This window comes from Dermacentor albipictus, chromosome 4, assembly GCF_038994185.2.
Source record: "Dermacentor albipictus isolate Rhodes 1998 colony chromosome 4, USDA_Dalb.pri_finalv2, whole genome shotgun sequence".
Classification (NCBI taxonomy): domain Eukaryota; kingdom Metazoa; phylum Arthropoda; class Arachnida; order Ixodida; family Ixodidae; genus Dermacentor; species Dermacentor albipictus.
Window position 1 is genome coordinate 56,481,437 of NC_091824.1, and position 21,687 is coordinate 56,503,123.

The 21,687-nt window shown below is 46.6% G+C and overlaps 1 protein-coding gene across 1 annotated transcript in view; it reads left to right on the plus strand.

Annotated features, from left to right (window-relative positions):
- Positions 1–3,213: 3,213 nt before the first annotated feature.
- Positions 3,214–21,687, plus strand: part of LOC139059090 (homeobox protein abdominal-A homolog) — a 106,864-nt gene continuing 88,390 nt past the window's right edge. The window contains exon 1 of the mRNA XM_070536991.1: positions 3,214–4,240. Coding sequence (XP_070393092.1) covers positions 3,754–4,240 — 487 coding nt within the window. The 5' untranslated portion in view covers positions 3,214–3,753. The remainder of the gene's footprint in view (positions 4,241–21,687) is intronic.

Here is a 21,687-nt window from a genome sequence, read left to right on the forward strand (position 1 = left end):
TAGCTCTATCACTGTCAGGGGTGTTTGTCCTTGTTCTATTTTGACGGCACACAATAGCCGTTATTTCCAGATGCGCATGGTATGAGAACATCGTTCTCTGGTCTATATATATCTAACGCCATCATCATTTGAACAAGGGTGCCGCGAACATACTTATAATGCTTTCAGACTTGACAAATGTGTTTCAGTAATATCACGCACTACAAGGGACCTAAAAACTATATATATATATATATATATATATATATATATATATATATATATATATATATATACAGTGAAGTAGACGCGCGTATGAAGCGGTTTATTGACGTTTCGGCCGGGGTCCGGCCTTCATCAGAAGGCCGGACCCCGGCCAGATGATGGCCGGGGTCCTTCATCAGATGGAGACATGGACATGGACATCAGACATGGCCTTCATCAGATGATGAAGGCCATGTCCGGCCTTCATCATCTGATGAAGGCCGGACCCCGGCCGAAACGTCAATAAACCGCTTCATACGCGCGTCTACTTCACTGTGAATATTTACCCGGACCCAGAACTGCTTTTTTCTGGTATATATATGTATATATGTATATATATATATATATATATATATATATATATATATATGTGTGTGTGTGTGTGTGTGCGTGTGTGTCTGTGTGTCTGTGTGTCTGTGTGTCTGTGTGTGTGTGTGTGTGTGTGTGTGTGTGTGTGTGTGTGTGTAGCAGCCGCAGATGTTTAACACTCGCTGTTTATTTTTGTTTAGGATAACAAAAACAATGACGAGTTATTCGTCGAAGAACGCGAAAAACACTGCACTTTCGAGTAAATACACACAGTTGAATACACACGCGTTCACATGCGCGCGTACGCACATACACATGCATGTACAACACAAACGCGCAGCTATATGTATACAAGGCGTTCTTTTTTTAACATATTTGCTACATGCGCTAAGTTGCTCAGCTTAGTTTTTTTGCAAATCGTTGTAAATGCATTTTATGTCATTTTCACATTTCAGACTGAAGATAACACTGTTGCAACATTATGATGTTATTGTTATTTATACAATTAACGATGACATTTACTGTCACGCGGTAAGTGGGAATAGAATTTCTCACTGTGAGAACGGTTTCATTTTAGTTGTCCGCAATATCTGTGGCGTACCTGCTAATGTTCGCATTTTTATACAAAAGTGCGATTTTCAGACCTTGTTTACAGCTGGAGCAATCACACCAATAATTTTAGATTTTTCTGTTTGTCCACAACTGACTTCTAGAGAATACAAATACAGTCGTAGAGCAATTTTTTGGAGCCTTAGTTCTTGGGGGCCTGCTTGGTTTGTTTCGTTTGTTATTTGTTTTAGGTGGGCCTAAAATGAAGTTGTGCTGTAACTTGGACTTGTGTCGCGGGCTACAGCACTACGTAGTTGAGGATCTGGCAGATTAACAAAATGTCGCTCTACTGAACCCGAGGCGCAGACACCGTGCAACAGCCTCGACCAAGCACCAGTAATCACTCGGTTATTCGGACCTACGTGACCGCAGTACCGCCACCCAACCAGAGGTATACAGTATATGACGTCAACCGAAATTTCGGCCATACTTATTATTAATGTTCGATAGACTTCTGGAATATTTACATTTGTGGCGCTGACAATTTTTATCTAGTATACAGCAGAGAACTTGTTGACAATCGTGATTAAGGTGAAATACTTGTAATGTTTTAAATAAACAGTTGGCATATGCCTAATAGGTTCTTTGAGTATATTTCGGTTTTTAGTTGTCTTTCTTTGTATGTGTGCATGTGTTGTTATTACTGATATCTTTTCGACATTGATTTGGGCAGTTGTGCTGTTGACAGCATACCCCAATTCTTAGGCAGGCCACAAACAAGAACTGTAAATGCAATAACACGTCAAAACCTTCGTAATTTCGTATACCCAAAATAAAAGTGAATTGAATTTATTTTATTGAAAAGAAAGAGCATTTTGTATTTCTTTTCCCGTGTGACAAAATCAAAATGACGAACCAAACAAACAGGTATAAAACGGATCTAGGCTCATATATTTCTGCGGTACTATCTCGACGTTCCTAATTTCACGAAAAGGAAAGCACCGATTGTTCCCTGCGAGCGTTCTCAACATGAGCCCTCCGCGGCTGAATTTCACTGTTCGTCCCGCTATAGACTTTATTGCTTGCCAAGGCTCCGGGAAAGAAAAATAAGCAGCTAGAACAGCGTGTGCAACCAGCGACTTCAAAGCTTGGAACCAAATCAGGCTTGCTTGTTATAAGGATCGGTGCGCCATAGAATTCCATTCCCCGCTTAAACGACTTCTGAAGGGCACACAATAACCCGCGCTTTCACGTGCCTAGGAGAAGACCGAAAAACAAAAAAAATGTCCGGTATTTTTCACTTCGCCCTCATGCAGAAGAGAAATAATGCCCGCTCGAATCCTTTCCCGATGCGAAATGCTAATTCCGTTCATTTGTGCACGCGCTTTCTTTCTTCGTCGTGACGTAAGCGTCAGCGCAAGCAAAATGAAAGAAACGGAGAGAAAGGAGAGAGAGAGTACGAACGAGTTGTAACAAGTGCAGTGAAACGCGAGGAAATCTGCGAAAAGGTTAACCCGGAAAAGGAGAAAGCTCCTCGCCGCCACAGCTCAAGTGGCAGCCAGGCGCGCCAGTAAAGAACGGTGACGGACAGTTGTTTGGTCTCCCGGTTAAGCGGCCGTATCGACTTAGGCCTGCGACGCGAAACAAGGCTGCGAACGGGATCGACAGCAGGTACTGCGTGCGTGCGTAAATCAGGCGCCGCTTCAAGGCGATCAATTTGCGCGCGTACGCGCGTCAACCGACACAGATTGGCGGAGGAGGAGGGGCGGAGAGGGGGGTGGCTGTTGGTTACTCGAAAGGAAACTCGAGCGCTGAGCCCTGTTTCGGCTAGCAGCTGCTGAAGCGCGATCGGTGGCGCCGATGGCAACGCGCCGATCATTTCTCGCGCATTAGGCGCGTCAGAATAAAGACTAATGAGGCATTCATCGAGGTGTTGGCTCCCTCTCGCCACCCTGCCTTCCTTCCTCTTCCTCCTTTTGCGTGTGTGCATACTTTGTTGGATCCTTTCGGGGCTGCGCGGAGCGGGATCCTAGGCGGCGAAGGGTGGGTGAGAGATCGAGAGGCGAGAAGGCGTTGGATCTAGACCCCGAGCAGAAGGCACATATATACACGCGGCTGGCATGACGAAGAGCGCGTAATTAACGAGCGACGCGCGCGGAAGGCAGCAAGCAGAGCGGCAGCCGAGCGACGGAACGGGCATCGCCGTCACGTGATTCCCTAAGCCGCGGGGGCGCCCGACGGAACGAGCGCCGAGCGCGCGCGCGTGTGTGTGTCGCACTTGTTTCACGTCCGGCGTGAATGGGCGGCCCATTGGCTGCCGTGGAAAGCGGGACCTGGCCGGTTTCTGCCATTGGCGTGCCTTGTTTACCCTCGCAGCACAGCTGATGTCTGCGAGGAGGCGGCGAGGGTAACCGTCGCCGCGAGGGGGGGCTCCTCTCTGCGAGCACGCCGGAGGCAGCGACGGCGGCAAGCGACGGGGGCTGTTGCAGGGCGGCTGGCTTTTTTTTCTAGCGTGCGCGCGTGTGCGTGCGTGCGTGGTGCGGGGCTGCCGGTCGCCGAGGAACGACGAGGACCAAGACGAGTGTGCACGAGGAGACGCTGCGAGCGAGAAAGGTGTCCGACAAAACCGCGCGCTGCCCAACATAATGAGAGATGAGCGTCAATTTTATGGACGGTCTTCTGGGGAGTAGCGTCGCCAAGCCGCCGGACGCCGCGACAGTGGCCGCGACGGTCGCCTCCGCCGTGACGGCCGCCCCGGTGCCGTTCCGTCCGTACCAGACGACGACTGTGACGCGCGCCTCCTCGGACATGTACCCGTTCGTGCACGCGGCAGCGCCGCCGGCGACGTCGACGGCGTCGCCGCTGGGCTACTTCACGTCCGTGGACCTGGCCAAGTCCGACGCGATGGCAGCGGCGGCGGCGGGATACGCGGCCGCGGCCCTGGGGCTGGGGCCGCACGCCGCCGCCGCGGCGGCCGCCAGCGGAGCGGCGACGTCGCCGGCCGCGACGGCGTCGCTGATGGCCTCCCAACAGTTCCTGGCTGCGGCCGAGCTCGCCTACCCGCTGCCCCGGCTCGGCATGATGAGGCCGGAGGACGCCCTGAACGACGTGCCCCGCTACCCGTGGATGGCGCTTGCAGGTGAGGCGTGTTGGAGGAGAAGTCCCGGCTGTCACGCGGGACGCCCTCGGCTGACTCGCCGCACGCGGTGCGTGCGCTGCCGAGATTCACGGGTGCTTGTTTCTGCGTCGAATGCACATAAGTGACAGCGAAAAGGGGCGACAAGGCAGTGCCGTCGAAGCACACAGACGCGTTATGCTTGACTCGAAGGAGCCCACATGTTCCGAAACCAAAGCACGGCCTTTTTCGTATCGCACGTTCTATGGCTCTAATTGAAGGGATGAAAACACACCGGTAACAGGAAGCTACGTGTCTTTCCAGGTGTCGCTGGCAGATGTTCAATTGTAACGCATAAATGAAGAGTCTGGTAGCGGCCTTGGCTTCAGCATAAGTAACTTACCAACGATATAATATAACAACATAGGTCGTCAAGAGGAAATCGTCATGTAGACTTTTGCGGGCGTGACGACCGACGCCTCTTACGTATACTTACACAAGTGTGATGGCAATGTTGAATTGCAGCGACCAGTTGATGTGACCCCAGATGGACGTCTACCGCGACAACTGCTTAGTACCTGGATATATATCTGCACAATTAGCAATTAGCAATGTGTGCGGTTCTGTATTACGCTATGAGGGACTCGCGTCGAGCAATCTTTATGCTTTTAGCCTCAAGGAGTTCGTCTCGCCTGTTATTTCGATCCCAACGGGCGCATCCTTAAAAAAAAAAAGTACTTTTCTGCCAAAAGCGCGCGCATGATGTTCTGCGAACGCAGATGAAGCAAGTTTAACGTCAGTACAAGCGTGTCGATCTTATTGACGTCAGTGACATACATAGTTCTGACAAAGACGTCTCGCAAATTTTCTCGGAAGACAACCGTATCCACGTTTCCGGCTGGTATAGTTTCAGATATTGGCGTACCAAGGTATGAGCCATTTAAAGCTCCAACCCGCCTGTGAAACACATAAAAAGGATCTGTTATTCATTGTTTAACGGAACGAGCACGTTTTCACAAACGCTGTCTGTCTATATTATTTGTGCATAGTGTAGCAAAGGCGTTGTTGCCATTTCACATTCACCCACCGCGTGAGCATCGGATCTGTCACCAACGTTCATCCCATGAATTCGTCGCCTCCGCAATTGACAGCACGTGAACTGGCGGCCTACATTGTGTGAGTCTCTATCTAGTCTCTATCTTTGGAGGTATACCTACATATGGAGAGGCTGCTCCACAGTGTGACTGCCGCGTCTTTGCGAGGTGTGTAGCGCGATATGTGGGTTCAGGGACGTAGGTGGGACCTTACTGCAATTTAGGAAACGGCGTGAAATGCGCCAAGACGAGTGAAGGACGCGAAAAGTGTTCTGTGTTCATCGTTTCACGAACATACAGCTTCGTTTCGTAAGTTTTAAAGCTACTTACCAAGTGAGAGCTATCGTCTGGCCCACTCGTGAAGCCATCCCCAGCAGCACTGTGTTTGCGACATTTAAGGCATAGAGGAATATTATCTATATAAAACTCATAAGCAGAGCTAGTCTATTTATGTCAGCAGTGGAATGACAATTCCTAGAAATGGGTGTGCGAAAAAAAGGTTTTGGATGTAGTTAGAAACTGAATTGAGGCCTCCTGTGCATGATAACTGGAATAATTTGATTACTTAACAGTGACAACGCCTTTAAATATTATCAATAAACGAATGATCGAAATAAAACGTATGACTGTTAAGTGACTGTGTACGTGTTTCCGGTTGTAGCAGCAGCGCCGCCTGAGTCTGAAATAGAAGCGCCAGTGCCTGGATACGTCGCGCCGAGAAAAAAAACGTCGAATTTACGTGTGCGTGGTTGCCTTCTAAGGCTTCGATGAGTCCTGCTCTGTAGCTATGGCGGTATCGCAAAATTGAATACGAACTTTTCGATGGTGGCGCAGAGTCAGATGTATATATAGGAAGGTATCAAAACTTCACAAGCACCAAAAGTGCCTGAATAGGTGCTCCAGCATGTATCTTGGCGACAGGTGCATGTGATGCGACTGTGGTTTCGAAAGAGTTGGAAAATGCTGCCCCTAGAAGGCCTGGCGACCAATTGCCGTAAGCTGCTTGCATTGGCTTATGTTTTTCCCGCATATATATATATATATCCTCCTGAGACCCGGGATGCATTTGGGAGCACAGATATTTTCCAAACATTCAGAATAAGTCAGTAGGTTTATGAAGATGAAAAGTGTTAAATATTTTTTTAACAGCCCTGATAGTTTCAGCTCAGCGCGATGTCCAATATATTGGACACCGGGATGCTACCCGGTCTTTTTCACCCAGCGCGCACGTAATGTCATACCGCCGATATTGCGCTCAAACTCGTGTGCAAAAATATTTTAATAACTCGAAAGGCAAAGTAGTGAATAAAGTACAAAAAGAGCATTCCTCTGCTCAACAAAAATTTTGCTCGTGTTCACTTCCTGTGGGCCACTTCAAAACGCTTTTTTTTCCTGGGTGATGCCGAAGAAGAGCCGACATTTGGTGAAAAAGATATTTGTTTTCATGTCGCAGCCATGTAGTCTGCAACGGGCAGCATTTGCAGTGTCTGCCAGCATTGAGCAGTGGGTAGTGCTCTTTTTGGGGGGTTCTCGAGGAGACAGTCGAGCCTGCCTTGATGGCGGATGCCACTCGGCTTTGTTCTCACTCTTCGTTTCATTCTGCTTCTTCCCTTGAGCCACGAGAGTCTCGGCAAGAGATTGGCGGAACTGCATAGATTTGAGTATTTCTTTCCGCTGTTTCTTTAGGGAGGGTATGTGCCGCGTGTACTGCACCCAGGAGTTGCTGAGGGCAATGTAGAAGAGGTGAAAGATGGCTCTGACTGTCCACTTGTTGACGCGTACTTTTATCCTGTAGTAACTTATCATTTGGTCTGCCTTGTCAACACCCCCCAAGTTGACGTTGTACATGCGCACAATATCTGGTCGAGGGACATCGATATGTCTTTTTCCTTACGAGACCACCTGCGACAGGTGTCTTGCGGATCCTAGCCATGGATTAAAAAAATAAAAGTTATCCGCTTAATTCATCAGACACGCGAAGCCAGTCCCCTAAAAAAAAAAAGAGACGCGATTTCGTCCACAAGCCGCTAAATGCCAACAGTACTCGCCTGCTGTTCATAACAAGGCCATCTCAAAACCGCGGTCAAAATAACCGGGTTGAGTCCTAGCGTCCAACATATTGGACACGCGAAATCAAAGGAAGCGTGAAAAAAAGTAAGCGCACCAAAAATTTAAGTTTCGTATTCTGCGCTTATGCTGTTGTATTAACTTTATTAAAAAATCAAAGATATGCCCTGAAAGCAGGTAGAAATACGAGAAACAGTGCTTACTTCTCCGGCAGCTGCCATAAAACGCCGCGCCGCTGAATGCCACCATTGTGGAACTGTTTCGTCAGGAATTTGAACGATGTATTTTCATCAATGCTGTATAGATGGCGTAAACAGGTGTCCAATAAGTTGGACAGTGCGGTTTTATGAGGATGAAAGCCTTGTCACAGGAGTGCTGTCTTATTTCTTAATGTCCAATATATTGGACAAATCCCCATAGCGGGGTCTCAGGAGGATATATATATATATATATATATATATATATATATATATATATATATATATATATATATATATATATATGCAGATGGTATTATGGAAGTTTGTTTACACACTGACCTAAGCTGAGCATTAATCCCAGGGACCGTTTTTTTCTTTTGTTGACATTATGTATCAGATGAGATTGGCGCCTTTAGGTGGCGCCAGCGACTGCTCGTATCTTGGCAAAGAAAAGATATTTTCAGATAGTTTGTTACAATATTAGGCGCAAAAAGTATCACAACAACAGTTGAGTCAGTAATATCACAAAGTTAATTCTGTACATGGGTCCAGGGACCCACAGAAGGTGATCATGCTACGGTTACATATGTAAACACATGTGTTTCGTATTGCCCGTGAACACATAAAGAAGTTCGGTTTCACTGACGAGTGCGCGGACGGCAAATACGCCCGTACATAACATACTACATAAACTGTTTTACAAACTATGTATCGCGTGATGCCTTTCACGTATACGATCTCCAATCGGTGGAATGAACCTCAATTGTCACGCCCGTGTGAATGCGACCTGAAATTTTTGGCCATGTCAAACGTTTAATTGCAGTCATTACTGTGAATCTGTAACGAAGCAAATTCCCCCTTATGCCTGTCGCAAAGCCCGTTTTGTTTATTTTTTTCTGTAGCAAATGCTACACGTATCCATATAAAATTTCGTACGTTTATTCATACTTGAGATAACAGTAGTGGCTAGTGGACGTTAATAAATTGCCTCGATTTTATAAAATGGTTTAAAACTATCTATTTCACCTTATGTCAACAGGAGCGATTAATGCGTGACAAAGAAAAATTAAAACACGGCAAAGGCTTAGTTAGTGGAAGGCCAGGTCACCGTTGGCTTTCGCAGCCGAAGGTAGAATACTCCAGAATCTCGCTATCATTAACATTAACTTGCTATAACTGTAGTTTATTTTTCCTTTAATGTGTAAACATTTGTTATTTACCACTCCTTCCTGTAATGACCCCGGGCCTTGGAAGTATGCTAAATAAATAAATAGAAACATGTTTTTTAATGCATTCTTCCTTTTCATCTTCTTTTTCTTTTTTGTTGTTGTTGTTCTTGCTCTCAACAAAATAGTCGCAATATCTCACTCGTATAACATAAGGACAACAAATATCATGATAACCTGTTGCAAAAACCATCTATAGCTCGATGTCGTGTTGCAGTGTGCTAGATAAGCTTCAAGGGCAAAAATAAAATAAGGTCCGTGAAAAGGGCTACGCGCAATGCGGTTTCTCAAGCTATACATAGCGACTATGCAGAAGGATTTGCGAGTCTAGCTTGGATTCATGCGCTGACAAATTGTCTCGGTGACGTCATACGTAGAGGTAATGATCGGTGCGCACTAAAGTCAAATACAATTTCCTCAGAGTGTAGCGGTGACTTCAACCGTTTCTTTGTTAGAAATTCCAACGCGCTGATGACGCACCCGAAAGTGCGTTTAAGTGTTCTACCAGTGCACGTTTAAATGAAACGCTAAAGTGCAAATTGGCCCCATATCTGCGTACTTCACTGCAAACGACGTGGGAGCACGTAAACGTGGTGCTCCTACGTCAGTACATGGCGGGCAAGAAAAAAAAAAGTATTTTTGCATTGTCATCGGTCAGACGGCACATGTGCACTCTTTTGGCACCTTTGCATTCGAATACTGTTCTGTCTCGATAAAAATTCTTGGCTCGACATCGACATATCTGACTTGAAGCAAAGGCGCTTACACACACTGCAGGCTGACCCGATGTCACCATTTAGGAAAGGTTTTCTTGGAAATACTTATCAACCGACGCGAACGAACGGATATATGTGGACCTGGAGCCGAATTAACATTTACGTTCGTAAGCGCTCTTAGACATTGGTAGACCGCCTTCGCTAATAATGTGCCCAGGATCAGAATTGTTCAGATTTTCTTCTTACGAATGATTTTGGCTTTTGTTTATTTTGTATATACTGGCCCTGATTACTGTTGTGGTGCGTGCAGCGCGTATAAGCTTCCCCTGTTTGACCGACGTTGATTACTCCACGTGTGTTTATTCCACTAAAACCGTGGCTGCTTCAGCTCCTGTTAAGTGCTCGTGTGTGCGCGTCTCTGCTTCCTTCCTGATGATGCGTCAGTATGGCTTACGCCAAGAACCGTACTGTATACAGGCCAGCATATATGCCGTAAAGGGTTGTTTTGGATTGATTTTCGCCATCCTGCTTCCTTTAGCGTTCACAAAATATTTACGGACGCCGATGCCCGGTTGAAGTTGAAACTTGAAGTGTGTTTGCTCTTAATTTAATTAGGAGGAGAGGGGGGGGGGCGAGAACAATGGAAAGAAAAGAGGCATAAACAGCTCGACGAGCGCGTAGGCCTCCACATGTTCGAATCCTCGGCCGCTTGCTAAGCGCACAGAACGCCACACAAAAGGTGACCCACCTCGCGGACGTCTCGCTTCATGTCCACACCTGACGTCATCTGCGGTTGTCGCACGTTGGCTGGCCACTTCGCTCCAAGATAAACGCTCGAAGCTTCCTCACAGAAACGTAAACTCCCTGCAGTAATGCGATGCGTAATTAGATGCGCGCGCATAACAGCTCGAAATGCGCAATAAAAGTGCCGGTAGCGCGGCCTGGCATGCGCGGTGATCTGCACATGCGCACAACCGGCCCGCAATTGTTTTCTTGCGCGCGAGCCAACAGCGCAAGCCGCTTACTACAGCTTCTCGTTGCGTTCGTAATTTACAGCCCTTTGTTCCGCCTATAGTTACGTACCTCGGCGCGCACAGAGAAGCGTAAAAAAAAAAAGTTTCTTTGTCTTAGATCGCTTTAAGTTAGCTGCTCGTACGTAATTCCAGACACATAAAATGTGTCGGCCGCATCGCTTGGCGAGCGCCATATACAAGTCTTAAAGGTTTATAGCAGGCTCCTTCCCCTGCGTAGGTTCACTTGGCGCGAACCGAAAAAAGGTGTGGCTTTAAACTGTGCACCGCAGACCAGGTTACTTTTTTATAAGCGCGGCTCCTTATCTAGCAATCAGCCGCAAGGTTGCCGAATTTTCGTTGCAAGGATATTGGTGGGTAATTAAAGGAAAGCGGCGCAATGCATTTGGTTTTCTCATTCGTCTTTCGTTCCCGTGACAGACAGTTTTGGGAAGAAAAAAAAAAATCGCACTGCCTTTGCTGGCTGTACTGTCAGCGCTGCCGGCTTCGGACGATGGTGGCGGCCCCTATATGCATTTTTTAGCACTCCGGAGTGACAAAGCGAGAAACAAATGTGCCGCAGCTGACAGCGAGACAAAAACAGTGACTCAAGTGTGCATAGCGGCATTTCATCCTTATCAGATCATAACGAAGCTCGGAAAATGCAGAACATACGCGAGTGTTTTTTATAATTTTTATTTTATTTCGTTTTCCCACCTGCGGCGAAGCCGAACGTTTTGTTTTCGGCTAGAGAAATTCTTTAAACTCACAGCTCGCGCGGAGGTTGCTGACCTTCCGTGACTTATCGTTGCTGCCATTTCACTACGGCAGCGTCGGCTAATACCGCGGAGGACGATCAATGAACTCCAGTGATGACTCTGCGTGTATCAAATAACCCGAGTGTCGTGTGACGCAGAAGTTCAGTCGGTAAAAAACAAAAACAAATACAAAATCTTTCAAACAGAACGTCCCTTAATTTCCTGCAAATGTATGAGCATGGTTATAAAGGTTTAATGAAAGACGCCGGTTTGACACCCGTTGTTATGGCCGTTGACTCAGCATTTCTATTGCTTACCTCCCAGAGCTGCCATTTAGATGTCGCTTCATGGCGAACCGCTTGTTTTCCTTTCGGTCGCAGTAACATATCTTTGGCCGGGAAATTTGAAATAGGAAACATTTCTTTTTTTTTGCCTCAACGTTGTGAACTAATTGTGTTGGATGAGTATAACGGTGTAAAACCAACCAAGGTATAACCCGTACAACGCAATGGACGCAACTTCTCCTGCCCTCTGTAACATGTCACTTTTGTCTTTGTGCACTTTATCAATAATAATATCGGTAATACAGAAACGTCTTGTGCGTGTGCGTGCTTGTATATATGTACGAATGCGTATGTGAGTCCGTGTGCGCGAGCGCGCGTGTGTCCGTATGCATTTTGTTGTAGCAAAGCCTAATTAAAAAAACACTTCCTCTTATCATTACTTGCACATCGTAGATTTCATCACCTCTATATGAAGCTCCCATATCAGATGTGAGGTTAAAACACGTAATTGCCGTACGATGTACAACATATCTTCAAAACAACTTGTCTCGTTCACTTAACTTCTTGGCTGTCTTGCCCACAGTGCTTCGTGAACAGCGATGTTATATAAAAAAATATTATGCATTAAGTAGTATTTCTCACCACCTATGTAAGCGTAGCCAGACCATACCAATAATATATCTAGGGCATCTTAGTCCTCCATTATCACGTTTTTAAATGCTGCAAAACTGCAATGAAAAAAGAAAAAGAAGGGGGGGGGGGGTCGTCTGTGTAGAGTTCAAGGCTGGTTAATTATTAATCACCAGACCGGGTAGCCCAGTGGCTATGGCGCTGCTCTGCAGAACTCGAGGTCGCGAGATCGAATCGCTGCCGCGGCAGCCGCTTTTCGATGAGGGTGAAACGCAATAACGCTCGCACTTAGATTTAGGTGCACGTTAAGGAACCGCAGGGGGTCAAAGTTAATTTGGAGTGCCCCACTGCGGTGTGCCTGGCAATCAGGTCGTAGTTCCAGCGCGCAAAAACCAGAAATATCTTTCTTTTCATTTAAAGGTGGATAATTGGACATTGTTTTTTAATGCATGTAGAGATTAAGCTTTCCCTCAGATAATATTACGTAGTTCCGCTCTTGTTTATTTTATTTTTCTTTAACTACTGTACGTGGTAAAGCATGCCGTCATATTTGTTATCTTCAAGAAAAAAACATGCCAATACGGAAAATAGCGCACTCATGTTATTCGCTATTTTTGTTGTTGTTGTTATTGACTCGCTTATCACTTGAACCTGAACCACATATGCAGCCTCGTAGGATAACTCATATATTACGAAAATGATCAATTTATTGAATATCCTCACCGATCTTGGGACGCATGGTGCAGAGTGCGGTCTACAGACTACTTGCAGCATCTGTTATGTTAATCCGGAACATGCTCCATTTGTTGGCGTACTGTGAACAGTTGGCATCAAGCAGAGCGTCCAGCATTCAACTGTTATAGAACAAACAACGTTCGAAGCGCTAGTAAATTGCACTTTTAGCTGACAGCATTGAAGTATATGTACAAACAAAACATTAAAAAATGTGACGAACGTAAGGAGTTTCGCTGTCAGTCGAACCCAAGTTTCCGTTCGGGGCGACGTCACAACGGCTGCATGTATGCTCAAGGTTCCCTCTTGAGATGGCAGCCGAAGGCGGGCTGACGCACATGTTATTGAGAAACATGCGAATGTAAACAAACTGCGTCATCGCATTTCGCGTTGACGATATTTTTATGCTTTACTTGTGCAGCGGTCGGCTTTTTTAATTGCATTTTTTCGGTCTGCACAGAGAGAGAGAGAGAGAGAGATACGAAAGAAACGAGAAAAACAGGGTGGTTATCCAGAACGGCAAATCCTGTTCACTACCCTACGCTGGAAAATAGAGTGTGCGAAGTAGAAACAAGATTAGAAGAAAGCAGAGAGAAACAGAGAGCACAGACACGCGATCACAGCCGGTGACTACCACCGCACACTGTGTCACCAACGAGTCACGGGAAGAACTATGAACACCAGTGCAGGATACAGCCGTTTGTACAAGTCCGTTGTCCTTGAAAAGTGCACAGCAGTGTCTTCGTCGCCCTTATGCATGCTACGCGATGGCTTATAAGCTCGGCATTCAAAAGTGGCTTGCTCCGACAATGGTCTGTGATTAACGCGAACTTAATTAACGAGAATACATAGTTCAGTAAAGCACTTGGCATCGTTGCTTGTTTGGTTAGTCCGAACATTTATTTGCGAACCAGCAGCGAAATATACTTTTGGTGGTGGTGTTGGTGAGTTGTAGCAACAAGCGGGTTTAATCTGGCGATCAAGGCTGGCAATTGCTTCGCCCGAGCACCTGTTATAGAATCACTGTGGTGTCTCACCACGTGTATATGCTTCAGGTGTCTGCACAACGTCGCTTTTCCTTTGGTGAGGCGCGCATGCGACAGCAGATAATAGTTTACCAGCAAGCGTGCAGTCAAATTTGCCATTTGCTTTATAGAACGATGTGCACTCACCCGCCGCATTGGCTTAGAGGATGTACGATGTATAGCGCTGCTAAGCAAAGCACGAGGTCGCCGCATTTCTATGGGGGCGAAATGCAAAAAGCCCGTGTCCCGTACATCGGGGGCACGTTAAAGATCACCTGGTGATCAAACTTAATCCGGATGGCCAATACTACAGCATGCCTCATAATCAAACCGTGGCTTTGGTGCGTCTTACCCCAGAATTTAACTCAATTCAGTTCAATTCAACGATGCGGACTGAAGAATGCGATAACGTTCCGAACTTTACTATAAAAAAAAAAGGTGGGCGTAAGAGCAACATCTTCTTTTAATGTAGTTTGAATAAAAACCCAGCTCGCTTTGTCTCTAGCTGTATATATGGAGGGCGACGTATGTCAATAAAGCATGTGAAAGTTGGCCCTATATATGGTTGTGTAGGTCTCGCTTGCAACCCGCATTTTCCGCGCTGTTGTTGCAGTTGTGATGGATCAGCAACCTGTCCGAGTTTCTTTTTCCCCGTGAACGGCGCAGTCCTGTAATTCTGTCCTTAGACCGTACGCGGCACAGCCTGAGTATTGCTATATGCGAACAGGTGCGTCACTCGACTTCACATGTGCGTAGCTGCCGCAGGCTCACGATACCTACTGAAATGAGAGCAGCATCCAATATGGCTCTATTGCCCTCTACATAATCGTCTGTCTGGCGCATGCGCGCATGTCATCAGAGGTTGAAAATGCGATGGATTAGTTGTCAGATGTAAATGTGGGAATGCTTTCTTGTTTTCATTTTGGTGTGATGGACCGTGCCATTCGAGCATTCTCGCGTAAACCTTTAGGCGAATATATCCTCGCTTTCTTTATGGCTGACGTGCTATCACTATTTCATGTTGACAAGCGGAACGTCTCGACATTCATCAGAGGCGCAACAGCTTGCAGCTGAACTGGGTGGGTCTCGTCGATTTTAATGGCGCACTGAAGGAAAACATTTGCCGAGTTATATCGATAAATTATGTGTATCATTGTTTTTTCTGGGCCATTGTACGACTTTATTGAGAAAACAGTAGCCACCGAACGTCCCACTGCCGCTCCTCACTTTGAATCGCCCGCGCCAAAACGAGGGAGCTGAGGTAATCCCCACGTGACCTCACTTTCTGTCCCGCCCTGTGAATCGGCCAGTGCTGCCGTCGTGGGAGGGGTACACTGTCCAAAACAGGTGACACGTACCACTCCAAGTTTTTTCATTCTCCTCATTTTCTCGCCACGAATGACGAATTCTTTATTCAAAAAGCCCCGTCTCTCAATTTATCCTTACGCAAAATATTTCAGCATCCCTTTCACCACACATAGACGAAAGAAAGTAGTTTTGTCTTTGATGAACGGGGCCGACGAATGGCACCATGACACTAATGATACGACAGATTGCGATCATTTCAAGGCTGAACAATGCAGGCGCACACTGCGCCATCTATCGCGCTAAACTGAACGTCACACATTGAACTTCGTGAGGCATGCGGAATGCGTACACGTTTTCCGGCACAGCAGAAAACATATTTCGAACATTTGACTATACGTGTCACCCGACTGCTGGAATTTGAAAGTGCCAGAACTACAAGTCTTCTGACGTGCTTGTTTTAAAGGTTTCCTCCATCATACCTACATATCTGGCTACATGCCTCAGCCTGCCTGTTTGATGACGTCAAAAAAGAAATGATTGACGTAACAGGGTAATCCGCATGGGCGTCATCGCTCCTTCCAAGAGCGTTCATTCAACTCCTTTCTAATATATGAGGCGCCGAATTGCATTCGATCATCTCGTTTGTAATGTGAGAGGCGTTGTTCAGTGGTCGGCACTTCACATTTCAAACTGCGCGTTGCGGAGGACAAGTGCGTGTGATGAGCCCCTTACCGATTACTCTTGGACTCCATTTAGTTCCCTCTTCAAAAAAAAAGAAACAAAGAAAGGAGGCCTGATAAACATAATGAGGAAATTCGCAGTTTAGAGCGCACCTGGATCGTGTATACGTGACACCTGCGCTGACGGAAAACAAAACGCCTTCGCGCTACAGCTTCACATTTAATTGCGGGTTTCCCATTAGGGAGCTTTTAAAATTGCCTATACAACCACTACGACTTACAGACAGACAGCGAGCGTCCGATGCGTGGCGATATATATCGCCGGATCAGCGTGCTTATAGTGAGTGGGTTTTTTTCGCAAGGACGTATATACGTGTATACACCCTGAACACAGAGTGTAATCCAAAGGCGCAAATGGAGATCCCTGAAAGGCTGGGCGTCGTATCTTTTTTACTTCGAGGACTCTCTCTCTCTCGCTCGTCATTAACTGCTTTTCAACACCGCCTTGGGTTTCGTTTACGAACATGGGTGGAGCGGAACGCGATCCTTATCTCAGTATTTCTACCTCCCCCCCCCCCTTTTTTTTTTTTTCAGAGCAAGTAGAGCGCTAAATAAAAGCTGCGGCGTGGTTGCGGAGAACCACGAGAATGCGCCGCCTTACGCGCATAAATGCTTGCGCAAGAAAGGAGGTTGGCATTAATGGTGTTCGTTAAGGATAAAACGAGCGTGTGTGAGGGTTATACGATGGCGTGTCAATCTATCGACGATAAAAAAAAAAAAGGTCGGTTCAGTCGCTACGTCTCAAGGAAAAATGACGTACGTGTGTCGGACGTCGCGATTTGAATCAGTAAGATTTGAGATTTAGGCTGTGAAAACTGGTTTTTTTAAAGCAGATTTCAGGGCACAGTGGCGATTGTAAGTGCTGTTGAGGAAGTGCGAACAGTTGCCCAGTTGAGACGAAAAATGAAGCGGCCACTTTAAAACGTGAATTTAGTGCAAGATAGTTTGCGATGGCAGAAAAGCTTGTAAAATGCACGCATTATACATTTTTTTTTTGTCTTGAAATGGGCGAAATCGCTGGAATAGTTTATGCGTTTATTATTCGTTCTGACTTAACGCGCAGCTGTTCCATAAATGTAACTGCATTTAGGGATAATTAAAATTCTGGCGCGTCGAGTTTGTTGCCATATTGTTTGCAAGCGCTAACGGACGTTGTGGTATGCAAAACACGCTTGCTTTTCTTTGATTTATTTGTAATTTTATCTAGCACTTTGGTTTCTCTGTATTTCACTGGCGTTTGTATATTGATAGTGAATGCAGGGAAAATTCATTGTCGTAAAGAAAAAATAGTTTTCATGAGCATGATTTCGTGTTGCGAAGAAGCAATATCAAAAAGAACTTTCTTGCACTTGCCATAAAGCTGCCTGATGTTCTCTTTTAACTAAGGGTTTTATTGAGGCTCCTCTACCTATAGATTCAAATTATGTCATGCTCAGGTTACGTTAGCAAATGTTTTGTTCCGCGTTTGACTAAGACGATGTTACCTAAGGCTGCACAAACGCATAGTGTGGCGCAACTTCGGGGAGTATAAAATGGATCTACACAGAACTCTTTTTGGCTCATTCTATTAGTGACGCACTCCAGTGAACTTATTAGGCATGAAATCATAATGAGCGCCGATATATGAGATGCGTTGAAGACAAGGCTCCACAAACTCTAAGTCAGCCCCTTGGTTTATTTGTCAGTTCCTCAGAAGTCAGTCAGTTAGTTTTGTTCTACATAGGTCAGGTATATTATGAATTCATCGCCAAAATTTTTCTCTTCTAAATGACGAATGTGATCGGGCATGTCCTGATGCTTTCACTGCAGCAGGAGAAAACATTTATTTACAGCGTTTTTACGCTTGAATCTGCGTACGTTAGCGATGCTCAGTTGGAGAAGGTCAGAGAGAGAAAGAGAGAAAGGACTGACTATGTGGTGTGGGACAATGGGAACAGGACGGTGAATGCAAATTAACGAACACTTGATCAATACAGCCATATTTCCTATGTGCCTTCGCACCCAAGCTTGTGTTAGGTAAAATGCAAAGTGAGATTCGGGTAACCTACAAATAATCCAAATACCGGTTAGGTTTTCTTAAGGCGAAGGTCTGTGTACCGCGAAGAGCAAAAGAACCATTTTTCAGAGAAAGACGAAAAAAGAAAAGCTTTAAGGTGGCACGTTTTGTCCTTCATTTTCAGATATTCCTCGATAAGAGAACACAATGCCAGCAAACGTGTTACCTGCGGTACATACGTACATACGCAGTCTACGAGAACCAAAAGTCGAAGAAATCTTGAAGCAATATCGAAGATACAAGTGAAAAAAAAAAAGATGTACAGTGTAGGATCACGGTTGTGAATCTCCTGCGCCGCTGCATGGATGCAGAGGTTAATATTTCGCCACTGATACGGCACAGACTTCCCGTCGACTACTTATCCGTTGGACCGTTTTTCGCGAACGTTTGGCGTGTATTGCTCCATTTTCTTTTTTCTTTCCTTTTCTACGATCTGTTTTAACTTTCTCTTTCCCTCTCTCTTTTCCTTTTGCATTCAACGCTCGCCGCACATAGTCTCCGGCAAGAGTCGCGTCGGAAACCTCGGCTCGCAGCGTTACAAGCCGACGATGCGGCGCGGCTTCTCACACCCCCTTTTCGCACGGCACTCGTAACCCTTTCCCTCCCACCACCTCCAGCCACGGCTGCCCCCCTGCACGCAGAAACGGGCTGGGCGTTTTCAAGTGACTCATTACGGGCGCTCTATACTAATACGCAGAAAGACAAACGCCTATATCGCCTGCTCCCACCTCCCCGCGCCGTGCAAAGCACACCGCTGCCGCCGCTACCGCAGCCACTTGAGAAACACCTTCGCTCTTTATTGGGCGGCGATTTATATGCCCCCGCTCGGCGCGGCGCGGTAGCTGGGGAACGGGGAACGCGTTAGGAGCTCCGATGCCGTAAATCAGGAGCTTTGACTTAAACCCTCTCGCCCGCCCACCCTTCCCCACCTCAAACGTCCCTTCGAGCACCTTCTCTGAGCCCTGTTTTCACGATGACCTTGAAATTCCTGGGCCCGGCTCGATCTCCCCGAGCGTTCTGTGCTCTACACTACGTAAATACACAGACATCGCGCGCTGTGCGCTCCGCGGGCCACCACATGCCGAGAAACAACCCCGAACGCTTTTGTCCCGTGACACCGTCTTTATTTTTGTTTTTTGTTTTTTTGGGCAAACGACGAGCTGCTTGTGTTGCATACGCGTACGCACTTACGTTCGAGTTGGTGCGTACGTGCGTGCGGAGGAGCGATGCTTCGAGCGCAGCGGTCTCACTGCACGCTTCACGGACTCGCGTCTACGACCATCGAAAATCCATTGTCTCTTAGCCTGCACAGTTGAATCGCTGATGTCCTCCCCATTTGCGGCGATCTCAATTGCGGCGCGTTGGCACACAGTCGAAGCCAAGTACTACGCAGACGCGACTCTGTACCGCTTCTCCGCCCCAAAGTGTATGCAGTCGACACGAAAAAAAAAAAATGCAAGCGAGGGATTGAGTTATTCCTCTTTTTTTTTCTTTTTTGATAACTGTGAAGTACGGGCGTTTTGTTTGATGCACGAACAGCCAGCTTAATGCGTCGTGCCACATCGCGTTCCTGTTGGATCGAGGTGCGGCAAACAGAGCCCTGCACACTGCTTGTATGCTTGTACATGCGCGCGCCGTTCGGCGCACCTTTCTTGACAGATAAATCTCTTTCGGCTTCGCTCGCCTGGCTGCGATGTTGTTTTATGGGCAAGCTACGACAAGTACGAAGTGTGATTTAAGTTTGATATGCGATTCGAATTCTACGTCTCAAGTGCCCCCCCCCCCCTCGACCCGGCCCCCTCTAGCTGCTGCTCTCCTATTGTGGCTTCACATCTCGCGCGAGACGTCATACCTCGCGGCGCTGATTGTGCGGCGTGTTTCTATTTTTGTTTGGCCGCATGCTTCGATTGCGCCCCCGCAGCAGTCTCGTTTAATTTGTCCCCATTCGAGGTTTTAAAAATGCTCCATTGTTGTGTCGAACGTACCCGGCGTCGTCGCGGGCCTGTATTTACGACTCGAGATAAGCCAGACTGCGGCGTACGCAGTTGGATACGAAGCGATCCTAAATTTTGCATCCACGCTTCGTGGCGCACGTACCGTATATGGGTACGAGCACGTGCTGAATAATAATAATAAAAAACAACAACGAAACTGGGTTGAAGGCAAGTTCTCGTAGCGTTCCTTGCCTTTCTCTCTCTCTTTTTATTTTTGTTCAGTCGACCCTAGAGCAGGAATGCTGCCTGCTTGCGAACACACCAGTATTATTTTCACGAAAAATATATATATATACATATATATATATATATATATATGGTCCTTTCGCTTCGGTTTCAGCAGAACAGCAACTGAAATGCGGCCGAACTCAGATGCGATGTCAAAAAAGCACAATAAGAAGAGAACACAAAAATTCGCGCCACTTGTGATGCCAGTCTGTACTGTTGACTTACTAACGAGTACTTCAGAGGGCGTTTGCCTCTCAGGTGACGAAATAATCACGTCCATCATTTCGAACAAGCTGCTGGACAGTCACAGTTGTAGCCAGCGCAGTACATCGCTCGTTATGGTTATGTACGTTTCACTGGAGTGTTCAGGCCCACTAAGCAGTCCCAACGATGGGCAGTAGTGACGAGAGTCAGGAATTACTTTTTTTTTTCGGGTTATAGCCAGAGCTCGGGCGCATGACTTACGCAACGCATGCGCTACGGAGAATCGAGCGCTGTTTCGACGTGTCGTGTTATTATACTTCTCGTATGGCTCTGCCTCTCGCTTCAATCTCAAGCAGAGCAGCTCGCATGCGTGCAACCGTCTTGTTTCGTGCAACTATGCTTTGTCTGTCTTCTGACCCGCATGCGACTATACGCCGCTTACATTGCTGAACTATAATCTAACCTCGGTGATGACTCGTGTCTATCTCCCGCATAGCAGCTGTTATATAGCACCGCAATGGCCGCCTCGTTAGGAATTTCAGCTCTCAGCGCTCGCACGTCGTCTTTTACCTGAAGCTTCTTAACCCTTTATTCTTGCAGTTACTCATGAAAATTCTTTGTTAAGCTATGACATGGTGTCTGCTAAAAGCCGTATTTATCACTAGAGAGACGAACAAAAAGAGAGAAGGAGAGAGAGAGAGAGAGGGAGATAACACAATACACAAGCAAGGACAAGGGCGATAACTTCCAACTTTTTTTATTCAGGACACAACGCAATCATGAAGGTTTTCCACCGGGACGTGAGGACATGTCCTTCCTGGAACGTGTTGCGAGTGAGTATGAAGTACACACATGCAACCGCTATTCCTGTCGTGCCTTTGAGCAGGTGCTCACGTTGACTCACGACATTCCAGGATATTGAGGCGACGTTGGCTGGCGCATCTATACAGTTTTCCTCTTATTTGGACACCGGTGTAGATGCTACTGTGTTCTTAAGTTGTCGCCAATCATATAGAGGTTCCTTTCTCGTCTTGATGCCCATTATCGCCATGGGCTTTAATGCATCTTTTTTTCTGTTATTGTAAGAGTGCATCTCTCTCTGTGCTTACCTTTATCGTCGTCATCACTCTCTGTTGATATTGTGTCACACATATATACACAAAATGACAGAAAGGTCTCCCTGTGGCACAGTTCGTGCC